Source organism: Zonotrichia leucophrys, chromosome 1, assembly GCF_028769735.1.
Source record: "Zonotrichia leucophrys gambelii isolate GWCS_2022_RI chromosome 1, RI_Zleu_2.0, whole genome shotgun sequence".
NCBI lineage: Eukaryota > Metazoa > Chordata > Aves > Passeriformes > Passerellidae > Zonotrichia > Zonotrichia leucophrys.
The window spans coordinates 41,754,755-41,770,539 of record NC_088169.1 but is presented as its reverse complement, the minus strand read 5'-3'; the positions used below and the strand labels follow the sequence as shown (position 1 = coordinate 41,770,539).

Sequence of the window (15,785 nt, the reverse complement as noted above, 5' to 3'; positions counted from 1 at the left end):
CATTTGATCCAGCCAATTTTTGAGTAGGCAGTGCTTTCAGTAGATGGGAAGATGAGGGAACTTGATCATGTCCCCCAGCACAAAAACATTGACACTGACACCTATGTTTTAAGATCTTTTTTTTCTCCTCATGTCTTATTACTGCCACTTTTATTTGTGATTTTTTAAGCTCAGAAAATTTCGATTTTAAATCTATCCTCTTTATCCAAGAGCCTCTACACCTGGAGGCAACCCCCACCTTTCACTGGAGGGTTTTACCCACTTCTCTTTGAAATGCACACACCACGTCAGAAACCAAATCAGTCCAGAAGGATCAAAAGGAGCAGTATTGATGATGGATCAAATGCACACTAATCACAACCAGTTTATTGATTTTTGAATCTATCACATATTATTTCCTTATCCCCTTTGTTTCTGAATTGCTTGAGCATGTTGATCTAAGACAGCTTTTAACTCTGTTTTGTCACCGTGACCTTTTTTGATCCCCGTCCGTTTGCTCTGAAATTAATTACACTGCAGAAGCTGCTTTGCTCCAGGTTGTGGTTTTCAGGTTCTCAGTTAAATTAAATCTTTCAATGCCACAAGCTGGGACAATTGGTGCTTGACAAACAGTGGGGCCAGGGACAGCAAACCACAGCACCCACCCTCTGCAAGGCACAACCATTCCCTGAGTAAAAAAGGAGCCCCTGTGGGAGCTGAGGTGATGAACCAGAGGAAGACATGTGGAAGAGCTTCCTTGGAGAGAGATGCTGGTGGGAGGGTGTAAGGCAGAAACTCACCTTTTCCTCTCTCCCCTTCCTTCAAATTGGAAACTGGGACAAATGCATGGTGAGGGCCAGGCTACACTTAAGCAGGGCTAAGTAAAGTGCACAGTGTAAGTTATCACCTCACTCATGCTCTGCTGAAGCTTATTTCTGCCTCCTCCAGGGCCCTTGCCAGTCACCTCACATCTCCTCAACCACCCTCTCCAGCTGCTGCCACCCCCTGTCAGCTGAAGCACACACTGAACATCTTTGCTCCTGCATCCACGTGGGAAATGAGTCCCCCTTTTCCAGGAGCTCATCTCTTCTTTTCATCCCTGCTCTGCTGTCTCAGGAAGGGTATTACACTGCCAGAACTAAAGATCTCTGTGTCACATGTTTCTCTTGGGGTTTTCTCTAGCATGTCCAGAGGCATCTTACAAAAATAAATAAAAAAGAGGATGACCATGGAAAATTTCCCTATGTGTAAACAGCTGAAAAAGTAGTTAAATGCACTGCTGTTATGAACTGAAATGCACCTGTGAAAAGAAGATTCCAGCATGTGTTCTAAATAACAGGGTAGCAGGAACCACATGGAATCATGTTCTGGGCATAACATATAATCTGTGATCATTAGTGCACCTGGGTGCCACTTAGAGCTATAATAAGTCAAATGCAGCCCAGTGCTCCTCCATCTGCTCCAGCGAGGTAACAAAATCACAGAGTAATAAAGTCAGGTTAGGAGGGACCTGCAGGGGTCATCTAGTCCAAAATACATCTGATCAGACGGGCTTGTTCAGGGCCATGACCAGTTAAGTCTTGAGCACCTCCAAGGAGGGAGATGCCCCTTTGGGCAGCCTGCTCCCAGTGCTTGACCATCCTCCTGGAAACTGATTTATTCCTAATACCTAAAGAGTATTTCTTGCCCCTTCCAACTCGTGCCCCTTGTCCTGTTGCTGTGCTCCCCACAGAGGGTCAGCTCGGCTTCTATGTGGGCTGGGAGCTATCTTGGTGCCTGTAAAAAATTACAAACTACTCATGCCCAGACCTACCAGGTGCTCAGGAAACAGCAGAAACCAGCTGTGGCACACGAGGGCAGAGGACATGCTCAGTGGGAAAGTGTTCCCACTGCAGGGACACCGATATCCAAACACTGTCCTGCTGCTCAGACACGGTCAGGACTCAACTTCTTGGTCTTTATGGCTCACTGGCAAGGATCACTTCTGAATTCCAACTGCTCTGGAAAACCATTTGCCTTTCTCCCTGCCATCTCAGTTAAATCCTTTTAAATTCCATTAGTTACAATATTCTTTTATTTTAAAAGCTTTCTAACATTTTGCAAATTTTCTGAATTGCACTACATAGGGCCGCATGTTCTTAAAATCTATCTGGAGGTTTCCTGTCTTTCCACAGCAACCTGCCTGCTCTTAGCAAAACTTAATTTGATGTGGCGGCCACTTCTGACAGACAAGAGCTGCACCTGTGCTGTTGGCCAGGAGGAATGCACCTCCAGGAAAGTAGGAGATGCACTTCTTCACATTTCCTGCTGAGTTTGTTAAACAGGTTATATCTATTTTTAAAAGATTGTATTACAAACTTTCAGGGAACAACACAGGCTTTTCTCAACAAAATTAAGGCAAGCTGAAAAAAAAAGAAAGAAAGAAAGAAACAAAGCCTTAATCACAGTGTCAAGAAACAAAGTCGGTAATGTCTGAAGGCACTGAACAGAGAGGGGAAAGTTTATGGCTTGCGGAATGCAATTTTTCACTCCTTTAAAATGCTCTGGATTGTCAGTTCCTATTAATTTTTTACTTTTTGTTATGTAATATATGAACTGCATAGCTAAAAATCATTCTTGTCCTGGCAGTTTACAAAAGACATGCAGTAATTTAATTTAATTCCTTTTTCCACCACTTAAGAAAAACAACGATAGTACCCCCAGCGAGGACTGGAGATTATTAACTGATGTTCCCAATCTGATGGATTTTTTTTTCTTTTTTTTTGCAAACATTCTTTTGTTTGCTCTCTTTTGAGGAAGAGGATCTGGCTGCTCATTTTTTAGGCAGCACTTTGTTCTGCACAATGCAGAGCACCATGCAAGCTCCTCACTTACTGTTGTGTTAATCTCCTCTAATGTACATGCCAGTTTGGGGTGCCCTCCCCAGATCTAGCACTGTCAACAGACCCAGGTGATGACACTCTTATTCTCATGTCTGCCTTACTTTTTCAATATTTAGACTCTCAGGAAAACCCTAGCAGACAAGGAAGCTGTCCTTCAGCTGAAGAAAATAAAGTTGGGACTTTTTGATTTTGCACAAGTGCTCTAGGCACCCTGGAAATCGTAACATGGCAAAGCCAGGAAAGAGTCTCAAATTGCCCAACCTATGCATGGTAAAATTACAAGAAAAATTACTCTGGGACAAAGGCATGACGACCCTAGCCTGCTTATCCTGGCTGCAGAACAAATGCTGTTGTCGTCCAGTGTTTAACTTATGAGGCAATAATGATTGCTTGTAATTTTGAGCCTGCAAGAGCTAAAATAATATCCTGTATTTCAGACTTGAGAGCACAATTGTCTCTGAAGGGTTTTTCTGTAGATGGCAATATAATAAAAAGTTTGTACATTACGAAAATTCAACTATTTCCTTATATCCCAGCCTGATTTGTAAAATGTATGTAGTTAAAAAACCTCAGTAGCCTGGGGTTGGTCTCTGCTGACTGGAACCCAGCCAATATTATTCCAATCTACAAGAAGGACGTGAGGGAAGGCCCAGGGAACTACAGACCTGTTAGTCTAACTTCAGTTCCTGGAAAAGTTGCAGAGAAGATCACACTGGGTACTGTCAGAAGGCATTTAAAGAACAATGCAATCCCCACTCACAGTCAACACGGGCTCACAAAGGGAAAATCCTGTTTAACTAATTTCATATCCTTCTATTATAAGGTCACCCACCTGGTGGATGAAGGGAAGACAGGGCATGGAGTTTTTCTGGATTTAAGTCAGGGATTTCATACTGTCCCTTACAGCATCCTTCTGTACAAGTTGTCCAGCTGTGGGATGAATGGATTCACGGTGTGCTGGCTGAAGAACAAAGTCCAAAGGGTTGTAGTGGGATTACATCTGGATGGTCAATGGTCACCATTGGTGTTTCTCACACCTCATTCCTGGGGTCCAGATCTGTCCAATATCAGCAATCTGGATGCAGGGCTTGAACACACCATTAGCTGATGACACCAGCCCAGGAGGTGCTGTTGACACTCTTGGGGGACAAAAGGTTTTGCAGAGTGATCTCAATACATTGGAGCATTGGGCAATGATTAATGGGGTTAAATGTAACAAGTCCATATGCTGGTTTCTGTACCTAGGACAGGGTGGGAATCAGTACAAACTGGGAGAGGAGCAGCTGGAGAGGGATCTGGGGGTGCTGGTCAGCAGCAGGATCAGTGTGAGTCAGCCAAGTGTCCTGGCAGCCAGGAGGGCAAATCCCTTCCTGGGGTGCATAAAACAGAGCATCACCAGCCTGTCAAGGGAGGGGATCATCCCTTATCATCCCTTCCTCTTCAACACTGATGCGGCCTCACCCTGAGTGCTGTGTGCAGTGCTAGGTCCACAATTTAAGATGGATGTTGAGGTCTTTGAATGCATCAATAGGAGGACAGCAGCTGGTGAGAGGCTGGAAATCATGTCCTGTGAGGAGTGGCTGAGTGCTCTGGGCTTGTCTTATTTGGAGAAAAGGAGGCTGAGGGGTGATCTCATTGCTCTTTGCAGCTTCCTGGGGGGGGAAGTTGAAGATGATCTCTTCTCTGGAATCCAGCAATAGGATGTGTAGGAATGGTTCAAAGCTGTGCCATGGAAGGTTCAGACTGGACATTAGGAAAAGCATTTCTTTACTAAGAGCATGGTCAAACCCTGGAAGAGGCTCCATAGAGAGGTGGTTGATGCCCCAAACCTGTCAGTGTTTAAGAGGTATTTGGACAAACCTTTAGTAACACGCTTTAACTTTGGGTCAGTTATGAAGTGTCAGGCAGCTGGACTAGATGATCAACACAGGTCCCCTCCAAATGAAATAGCCTATTCTAAACACTACTATTTTTCCCCTAAAAGCCACTTTTACACCCAAGAGTCAATGAAACTTGCCACAAAAAATGAACCACAAGGGCTGTTTTTCTTAAAAGAAGACATGAGCACCTTTCTTAAGTCCAGGGGAGTAAACCCAGTCCCCAGTCCAAGGGAATAAACCCCATACTCCTCAAATGACCCAGCTGTTGTATTGACATGATCAGCTTATGAACAGAAGAAAACAGAAATCAGTCCCACAGCAGCCTGAGGAACTTTCAAAAATTTCCCAAGTCATAACTTGTCCCAAAACACAGGAACAAAAAAAACCTCAAAAAAGCAATCCAACAAAAGAAAAACCAAAACAAAGGCCCAGTCTTTTGCTCTACTACATAAAGTATAAATAGCTAAGAAAGCCAAGTAAGCAAATCCAATGCCAGAGTTATGGTAGCAGGAAGACAGAGGTAGAAGAGAGATACAGAAATGTCTTCATATGGATGTTAAAGCTCCTACCACATCAACAGGCCACAGTATCCTGGAAAACTGGAAGATGCATGAGTTAAGCTGACGGTAAAGGGACTTGCAGGTGCGCAAGAGAAAGAAGCAGAAGAAAAAGGGGAGAAAGACAGCCTCCCAGATGAATGTTTTCCAATGTCTTATCCTTACAGATTCCACCCAGCATGAAGAAAATGTCACCATGGAAGAGTAACTTCTTGCAACTTCCCTCACTCTTCAGCCTGGGGGAACCCTCAGCTGTACACTATGTCATTTGGGGTTTATATCACCAAAGTTGAGATCAGAAGTGCAAGGTCTTGCTCTGATTTTAGATGAGAAAGATGGTAACAACTGGACTAGTAACATAAAACATCCTCAGAAGCAACAGCATCAGGAAATGAAAGGAGGAGCGTTTCCCTGAAGCTAAAGCAAGTCTGGTTCTCCTGTACACTCAGGCCACTTTACAACATTCTGGATAAAACAGGGCTTACAAGGGAGTGAACATATAAATTATCCCTGCTTGAAGGGTCCTTATGGGCAGGCAGAGAGTGGGTTTGAAGCTGAAATATTTTCATTTGTCCTAAGCCACCTGCATGGGCTCACCCTGAAGTCCATGGCAGCAGGCAGGTGGCCCTCAGGTAGATGTGGATCCACGTTGCACATGGCCAAGTCTGGCTCAGTTGAAAGCAGCATGGTCTGGGACAGCACAGATGGTTGCTGGACATCATAGCCAGAGGCCACAGCAGCTTCAGCAGGACTGCCCGCCCTCGGCAGGGTCACTCACCAGCCTCCACTCCTGCTGGCCCTCTGGGGAGCAGTGCCTGTGCTCTTCAGGAAAACACTCCTCCTCTCCTTCCCAGACTCGGCAGCTCAGACTCAGGCCTAGAGCTGTCCTGGCTGTGTTCCTGTCCTTCAACACTCACTCCAGCCTTCTGGTTATTGCATGACAGCACACCCCAAAATTCTGATGAGCCCTAGCCAAAATTTGCCCAAATGCTGCTCCCTGGATTCACCAAGCAAAGCAGTGTTATCAACAAAACAATAGGTGAGCTTCCCATGTCAAGAAACACAATGACCCAAGTTTGGACTCGAGTCTCCTACCTCAGACTTGATTAGATCCCAGCTGATAGCTTGGATTGATCTACTTTACCACGACCAACATAATTCCAGACTGCAAGATCTCAAAGCACTAATATTGGGGGAAATATTGAAAAAATCTTTTTTTCCTTTTTCCTTTCTGCTGCCATGCCCTTCAATAACTAGATCATAATATCATGGAGATGGGACTTGGATGTACAGTCATCCCAGTGTTCCAAAGTGAGCTCTGGCTACAGCCTGACATCACAGAGGAGGCTTCTTCAGGCCTTCTTCAGGACCCTGTTTCTTTTCCCTCCTGGGGAGAGAGGAAAGCATCTTGGCCCAGAGGGTGAATGGAGCGGCAGCATGCCCCATGCCCCATGCCCAATGCTGCTGTGCAAACAAGCCTCCTGCCTGCTTTTCCCAGTCCTTCTTCCCTGCCAATGCAGGGAAGTGCGTCACCTGAAAGTCAGGGGGTACCAAGGAGGCAGAGAGCAGGCAGAGAGCCACTGCGTCACTAAATGCGTCTGTGGACCCCCTTTTATCCTGCTGGAGCATTGACAGCTCAACAAACACCCTGTTCCCACTGAGCTCTGACACAAATCCAAAGGTACACCCAGCTCTGGGATTTTTCTCCTTTTCCTTTTTTCTTTTTTTTTTTTTTTTTAATATATGTCTGTAAGGTGATTACATCCGGGTTTGTGTCCACACGGCAAAACCAAAGAACATTCATCAGAAGAATAATGATGCAAATATGGCTTCTTATCCTCCAGTGATTGCCCATCTGGCAAAAAGGTTTAGAAAATGTAACAATAGTTTTGACATAAATAGGAGGAAAGTAAAGACCGGCAGTGTACTTTCCACATCAATGGCAAATACACTACTGATGTGGAAAGTAAACAGCTTCAAACGAGGAGAAACCACTGAGGATAATGCTCCACCTGTGAGCCGCAGGCTCGAATGCCACTGCATGAAAACCGAGGTAGAAAATCCCAAGTTCATCACCTCACATTGCTGTAACACGTATCAAACGTTGTATCACCTGTGGCTGGATAATATCAGGGGCCATCTGAAATTCAGAGGATTAAAAAACCCTGTTATGCGTTTCAAAAGCTTTTGTCCCGTAGGAATATGGAGTGCTCACGGTCGGCACACCCGTATTGTACAAGTATTCCTCGAAGCCACCTTTCTGGCGAGGCTCTTTGTGGGGAGGATGGCGCGGGGTCGCAGGGAGAGAGGCGCAAACCCGCAGCTGGGAAGGAGATGCTGAGGACCCGCCTGTCCCGCTGCTGCCATTCCCTCCCGACCCCGCACGGGCACCTGCGGAAGAAGGGGGATCCAACCCCGCATTAGAGATCGCGCCGCTGTTTGCTTTCGGGTCTGGTTCACGGGGCCAGCCCGGGGAGCGCCCCGCCGGCCGTGCGGGCTCCGTCCCGCGCACCCCGGGGCGGGGCCGGGCCGGGGCGATGCCGGGAGCTGTCGGTGCTGATTGGGCTGCGCGGCCGCCCCCGCCCCGCCCCGCCCGGCTCGGCTCGGCCCGGCCCGGCTCCGCTCGGCTCCGCTCCGCCCGCCGCCGCCGGGATCCGCCGCGGCTCCCGCCGCTGCTGCCGGGCCCATGGCGAGCACGTCGGCGGAGATCATCGCCTTCCTGCTGACCATCTCGGGATGGGTGCTGGTGTCCTCCACGCTGCCCACCGACTACTGGAAGGTGTCCACCATCGATGGCACGGTCATCACCACCGCCACCTTTTGGGCCAACCTCTGGAAGACCTGCGTGACCGACTCCACCGGCGTCTCCAACTGCAAGGACTTCCCCTCCATGCTGGCGCTGGACGGTCAGGCTCCCGCTGCCCCCACCCCGATGCCACCTCCGGTGTCCCTGTGCCCTCGGCCGGAGCTCCGGGGCCGCTCCCGGGCCGGGCTCGGCGGGGCGGGCGGGCGGGGGGCGGCGGGGACCCGGACCAGGCGGCTCCCCCGCGGTTCGTGGGCAGGTGCCCCCGTGTCCCCAGGCAGGTGGCAGCGGGCTGCCTGTGCACACCTGTGCAAGTGGGGTTTTTTGCCCCAAAAACCCATTAGTTGAGATTATATTTGGTGCCCGAGTGTCCGGTTTGACCTCTCGTACTGTCACTACCTGCCTTTTTTCCCCATCAGAAAAGTGTGTGTGTGGATTTGACACAAGAAGAATGCAGGCAGATTTTTCTTGCCGATTTATTTCCCGACTGTCGTGACATTCCTCTTTTTTATGGTTTTGCCAGCCGTGCAACGGTCGGTGGAGAAGAACAAGCCTTGGCGTCGTTTTGTTTTAATTAATGTTCCTCTGCTGGTTTTGCTAAGTGGTTATTAACTCAGGTGTAATTGCTTCATTGATAAATGACAGTGTGAAAGCTCGGGGCAGTCAGGGATGCAAAGGTATGCAGAAGGGATGCATAGCTTTGCTCAGCTTTAGGGCAGTGCTATTTTGAAGCAAAGTGAAGAGTTTTGCTATAGGGCTTGAAACCAAAGATTGAGTTGGTGCTGCATTTCTTCCCTCATTAAGGGGAAACATTTTTGCCCTTTCAGGAAGCTGTACTGGGAAACTGGTTCACTGCAGGAAATCTTTAGAACTAAACTTTTAGTTGATAAATCCATGCTGATCGTGACTGGTAGAAACAGGAGAAGTGTGTCTGACATCAGTTTATCGTTTCAGAAGTGGCTGTAAAGAAAGGGAGGAAAGGCTTCCAAAAATATGGCACCTTTCCTAAGTTTTTATAGTTATAAATGAATGCAATATGCAGTATTTCAGTGGCTTTGATACTGACAAAAGATCATGCCTATTGTCCACAGTCTGGCAAGACATTCCCTTTGCACTGGAGTCTGAGCAGGTATTTTGGTGTAAAAGCTCTGTTTAAGATGAAAGGAAGGTCTGTTAATCTAATCACTAACAGAGATTGATACTAATTGTAACAGGGATTAATATGAACATGACGTTAGTACCAATATCAGAAACCCTTTAACCTCTGTATGTGGAAAAGGCTGAAAGAGGCCAAGATACCAAAATGAGGTCATGCAGGCAGCCCTCAATCACCACCACTGCAGGATGCTTCCCTTGGGGGCAGAAGGGCCGTTCCCAGACTTTATTTTGACCCAGCCCTGTGGCAGCAGCGGAATTTGCCAGTTCCTTGGAAGGGACAGGAGAGCTGGCTGGCCTCCACTGACATCAGTCACTCTGTGGCCAGTGTAATTTCCAGGACTGGGCAAGGAGCAGGGGTCTCTGTGCAGGCAGGCATGGAGTGATCAGTGGTGCGAAACCTTTTGGATCCCTTGAACCTATTGTTTAGCCGTTGTTTTAGGTCTGAGCAAATCTGGTTTTAAAGTAAGAAAAGCATAGTTACAAAGTATGAAGAATTTGGAACACTGACATTTTCAAAAAGAATACAACACTTGACAGCAAGATCCTTTCCCTCCTCTTCCCCAAATGCTTGTGCACTGAGACCTTGTGTGTTGGGTAGAGTGTTCCATTTGGCCAAAGAATGAGTTTCTGAGGTGCATTGTGCACAGTGAAGGAGCCACCAGCTCATTTCAGACAGAAGTGAATCTGAAATGCACGTCTGGAAGGGCCCTGTCCCAGTCCTTCTGGTCAGGTTGTTTTTCAGTAGTAGAAAGTTCTTGGCTTCAGTGTTTCTCAGCAGCATCTTTAAATGCTGTGGGGGCAGATTCTGGTACCCAGGCACAACGTGAATGAAAGGCAGGCTGGAGGGAGAGTGATGTACCCTGCCCCAGCACAGAGCAGGCAAGCTGGGTGGGCTCAGAGGGGCAGCCACTGCAGTCAGGGGTGCTCTCAGGAGCTCGTGTTGCCCAGACTCCCTCCCTTGTGGTTTCAGGCTCTGCAGGGAGCCTGTCAGCAGCTGACTGTGGGTGTGTATGTCCCCTCTTCACCCTAACCCTTCCCCCGTGGGGAGTGCATTCAGGGCTGCGGTGTGTCACTTGTGGCTTAAAGAATTTGTGTCTCAACGAGTAGACAAGTCTGCCCCAGCCCTTGTCTAGCCTCTTCCTTCCCTTCTCTTCCCCTTTGCCCAGACTTGCATGCCCAAGGTGGATCCCATTCCCTGTGACTGGGAATATGGGAACTTCCTGACTCCATCCTCAGGTGGGGGACTCAGAGTACACAAACAGGGCAGATCTCATTGCTGTTCTCAGGGACGCGTTTGTGAGCTGAAACAATAACCCTGTAAAGATATATGTAGTGACAATATGTTGCTCTCCTCAAAATGGTAGAGCATGACTGGAAAATTTCTAAAAATATTTCTGCTGTCCTAGGGAAATGTGGCTCAGCTCCACTCCTTCGTCGCAGAGATGGAGAGGATCTGCCTCTCAGAGCAGTTCCTCTTCTACAGAAATACTTTTTTTTTGGTCAAATTGGAAACCTCTAAGTAAGCTGGACTTCTTATCCTGAAAGACTGCTCAGGTCTTCCCGGGGACCAGGAAGACCGGGAGAAATCGGAAGACCATGCTTTGAGGAACCTGGTCTATGTGAGGTGTCCCTGCCCATGGCAGGGGGTAGGAGCCACATTACCTCTGAGCTCCCTCCCTACCCAAACCTCGATGACTCTGTGGTTCTATGCCAAAGGCTGGAGTTCTCCTGTGGGGTGCAGGAGAAGTCCTTCCTTCTTCAGAAGCAGTGTCATAGTTCAGGTCAGGGGGGCTCAGGAGATGGTTCCTCTTCACCTTTGTTTTGGTTTCTGTCATGGAGTGGGCCTGGACTGTCCTGCCCAGCTTGCTATGGGATGGCACAGCAGACCATCATGGCTTTCAGGCCATCACTCCACATGAGTGGCTTCCAGAGAAAATTGCTTGTGGTCCCCTTCCACCTTTATGCATTCCGATAGAAGAAACCAATTCGGCCAGCCCTCATTAAGTGCTGAGCCCTACATTCTTTACGCAAGCAAAAATGCTCTTCCTGTCTGTGGGGCTTAAAGTCATTTCGGGTTTACTTTTTGTGCCACTGGTCATAGGTGGAAATTTACTGATGAAACCACCTCCCCCAAAAGAGGACATATCAGTTTCCATGTTTCCTACAGTGGATCTGATGACCTTTTGCAAGAACAGAGCTGAACAAAAATTCAATTATGAGCTAAAAGAGGGTATTAGAGCTTAGAAAGACATACAAAAGCAATGGGTGTGTACTTTTGGAAGGAATCTGTGCTGTATCTGTAAGGCTACCTCTTCACGTGATGTAGACTGCAAAATGCCACCAGAGGCATTTATTGTGAAAGTGGCAATCCCCAGAACTCAGCATATATAATTTTTTTCCATAGGGTCATATGATATGAGTACATGAATGCCTTCTAAGTCTTTGTAAGCATGAGGCAAGTGTGAGAGCAGTGAGGCAAGAAAGATGAAGCTCTAACAAGATTAATTTCAAAGCAAGACAAAACACATTTGTTTGAAATGAAAAAAAAACCAAACCCAAACAAAAAAAAACAACCCACCTTGAAATAGGTTTCTCTTGGAATGCTGCTAAACATGACTTTATGAGCAATGCATGTTTGTCTCCTTGTCTGTTTAAAACACATGGCTTTTTGCTGCTTGGGAGCTTCATTGGGGTTGTTGGTAGGTACATGACAAGTTTTCTGCAGGAGCTGGTACAAATACAGACAATAAATATTTAGAAAAGGACAGGTCTTAGTCTTGAGTGAAGGACTGTGAAAAAATAGACAGCTCCCTTTTTCATGCCTCTTCATCATTATAGAATCACAGAATGTTTTGGGTTAGAAGGGACGTTAGAGACCATCTAGTTCCAACCTGCCTACCATGGGTAGGGACATCTCCTACTAGTAAAGGTTGCTCAAAGATGATCCAAAGCTTCATCCAAACTTCAACACTTCCAGGGAGGGGGCATCCACAGCTTCTCTGGGTAACCTGTTCCAGTGTCTCACCACCCTCACAGTAAAGAATTTCTTCCTAATATCTAATATCTTCCTAATATCTAAACTAAATCTGCCCCTTTTCAGTTTAAAGGCATTTTCCCTTGTCCTGTCACTACACACTCTTGTAAAAAGTCTTTAGGTTCTGGAAGGCTGCTGTAAGGTCTCTCCAGATCCTTTTCTTCTTCAAGCAGAACAAGCCCTATAACTCTTGGTGCCCAATATAATCTTGCTTTCATGAAAGCAAAAAAGAGGTTTAGTTTCTCTTACAGCCAAATGTTATACAGAGTTTGAATCTAGGATCTAAGCAGTAGAAAGTTTGATTTGGTGAAAAGGTTGATTTCAACTTTTCATGCTTCCTAATGCTCCAGTCCACTTTGTGGGACTACTAGAGCCTTCTGCTTTTCCACAGTACTGGTGTAAGCTGGGAATTTTTTTTTCCTGTATTTTGGTTTAAAAATGTGTGCCAGTTGGCTGACTGCTCTGGTGAACTGAAACAAGCCCTACTATAGCTGGCCTGCCCAATTTGGTGAATTATTCAGTGAGAAAGGTTATTCATTCAGCAGAACTGAGCAGTCCTCCAGCTCATGCTGTTTATAATTGAAAATGATTTCTGAGTGAGTGAGTTAATTATTTCTTGCTGTCTCACTACCCTCTACCTATTTTAAAACTGTGTATTGACCTTCAGGAAAAAACTGAATTTCAGCCCTGTGGTTACTAGCAAATGTTGGATATTTTAGTTGGGGTGAATATTTACTGGTTTTCCTAGGAGGTTCAGACATAAATAAAAGTTTAGAGAACCTCCGGGTAAACATGTTCATGGTTCAGCACTTTAATGTGTCAATTAGCTAACTAACACTGTCAATAAATTGGACCTGTCAGAAATAATAGCTTCCTTTCCACTCTTCATCTCGTGCTTTACCTGTCTGCTACAAGAAATACATTACACACCACCTAAAGCAGCATAAGCCAAGTTTTCCATGCCTATAGCAAAAATTAGCAAAGCAAGGCTGCTGTCTTCGAACCTGAGTCTTGCACAAATCACTCTCTCTCACATTCCAACATGTGAGCCGTGTGACAGTCACACTTATGTCACTGACTGTGTCTTTCTTGAGCAGGTGGGCTACAGAAGCCTTACAGTTGTAAATGAAAGAAGTCTGTCTGTGTGCCAGCAGAGGTAGATAAATACCAGTAGGTTGTGTTCACAGATGGGCAGCACAGCTCCCACATCAGCAGGCCTGCTAAAGTGGGGTGTTATGTGCTACAAACTTCTTTGTTGCTCAAAGCTGTGAATCAGTGCAGGATTTAAAACATTGTTCAAGCAGGGGGCGGTCATCCTAGAGCTGATGTACCTTCGGCAGCGGCTAAAGGAGGTGGCATTGAGAGTAGCGGAAGGTGGCCAGGTGTCTGTGGTAGCTATCTGCATCCAAAGCCCTGCCTGCCAGACACAGACTTCTCCATCAGGAACCTATCCAGTCTCTGAGTCTCAGTAAACCCTTAGTGTCCACACATCCTGTAGAAAAGAATTCCACCGCTTCATTTTACAAACAAGCATACCTTTTGTTTTGAATTTGCTGCCTTCTGTTTTCATCAGATGTCCTCTAGTTCCTGCTTTAGTATATTGTTTTCTTACATATTAAAACTTTTATGCAGGGTTTGGTGGGGTTTTTTGCTTATTTATTATTACATAAAATTTGGTGTAATAGGCAATGACAATGTGGTTTAGCTCTCAACATTTCCACCCACTGGAGATCAAAGCAAAAAGAATGAATGCCCTAATAGTGGGAGTTCATTTTCATTTTAAATGAGATGTAACAACAAGTTATGAAGAAAAACATCTTGTGATGGTTATTCAGCTGTGTAAGATTGCAGCGTTCCACCCCGTAAGCAGCGATATGAGATTATCACAGTCCTTCAATTACAAGATATTCTCTGAAGGGAGAAGAGGCCAAGCAGCCCATTTCCCCCTTGAAGGGTCCTGCCCTGGGATGTCGCTCTGGGAGCAGTCTCAGCCAAATTGTTTGTGGCTGAAGCCAGGTGCAAGCTGTTTGTCCAGGTTTAAGTATGGCAGTGATTTGCTTTATGCCAAGGGACTACTGCTGTCCATGGAGCTGAGTGCGTGGCTGACTTCCTTGCAGAATGAGGCCCTGCTGGGTAGATCCAAATCAAATCAGTGGCGCATCCACGCAGGTCTAGGAAGGCTCAGGACCCCAGCCAGGGTCTCTGCTGCCAGCCTCACTGCCAGCCATATTGCACCTGCGACACAACCGGTCTGATGTAAGACTTGCTTTGAGTGCACTGCACTTAAAGGGTGGCTCTGCAACTTAGGACCTGATCAGACCACGTGGAGTTGCTGCTCTTCTAGACCTCATGGGTATAACCTCTGCAGATGCTATATTCAGTGCCATGGGATAATGTTTTGGAGCCCTGGGTGCCATAGTATGATTCTTATGAGCTGGGCATGGGTGATGATGCCCTGTGAAGGGCACACATCACCTGGAGGAACCCACTCAGTGGTAAAGTGATGCTGTTTCAGCCAAAGCCTGAGTCCACTTGCAATAGCGAGTGCCTGATTCTGCACAGAGGGAGGGAAAGTACAGCAAAACCTGTCATGGTCCCAGTTCTCATATTAGCCTTGCTCTTTCTCTCACAGGTTACATCCAGGCCTGCAGAGGATTGATGATCTCCGCTGTCTGCCTGGGCTTCTTTGGTGCCGTTTTTGGACTGGTTGGGATGAAATGTACAAAAGTTGGAGGCTCTGATCAGACTAAAGCAAAAATAGCTTGTTTAGCTGGACTGATTTTCATACTCTCTGGTAAATATACTTTATTTTTATCAGTTTGCATATTTGAAATCATACCGGAGCCGCTTCTTTTCTGCAGAAACCCGTGCACAGTCCTCCATGACTTCGTTGACTTCAGGGCCAGGCCCAAAGCTCTGCTGCCAGCTCCACTGAATGGTTTGTCTTATGCTTTTCAGGGCTGTGCTCTATGACTAGTTGTTCCCTGTATGCAAACAGGATTACGTCTGAGTTCTTTGACCCTTCTTTTGTTGCACAAAAGTAAGTACTTTCCTATACCCATAAATCTTTCAAACAAGTATTCCTTAGGTTTCCTACTGCACACCACAGCCTGTTTAGACAGAGAGCAGCTGCTTCTCCCCGTGGGCAGAGGAGGAGAGTGGGCTGCAGTTTTATTTAACCACAATTTCTAACTGGAGCAACCAGGTGCTGAAATTCAACAAGCAAACACTTTGCTGCACAGTGATGGCTCTGCAATCTGTGTGCCCAGAGCTGGCAGGGCTGCTGGGGTTAATTGGGAATGGAACCTGCCTGGATGCCAGAGGTGCAGCAAAAGGATTGCACAAGACACAGGGGCTCATTAGGTGCATCATTTGATAGGGAAGGGAGGAAAGTATTTCCTGGAGCCTTCGGCAGAAGGTGGCTTTGATAAATGTGTTGAGCACCACGCAATCTTGATTCCTCTTGAGGAGAGGTTTCTGCAGGCTTGGTGG

The 15,785-nt window shown here is 46.7% G+C and overlaps 1 protein-coding gene across 2 annotated transcripts in view; it reads left to right on the top strand.

The window, feature by feature from the left end:
* The window catches only part of CLDN10 (claudin 10), a 57,628-nt gene that overhangs the window by 35,967 nt on the left and 5,876 nt on the right, over positions 1-15,785 (top strand). Inside the window, exons 1-3 of one of the 2 annotated variants that reach the window (XM_064712684.1) lie at positions 7,902-8,204; positions 14,926-15,087; positions 15,252-15,333. In XM_064712684.1, the coding sequence (XP_064568754.1) occupies positions 7,985-8,204; positions 14,926-15,087; positions 15,252-15,333 (464 nt within the window). In that variant the 5' untranslated portion in view covers positions 7,902-7,984. Of the gene's footprint in view, positions 1-7,901; positions 8,205-14,925; positions 15,088-15,251; positions 15,334-15,785 lie in introns of those variants that run through there. The other variant, XM_064712693.1, reaches the window with a different exon arrangement.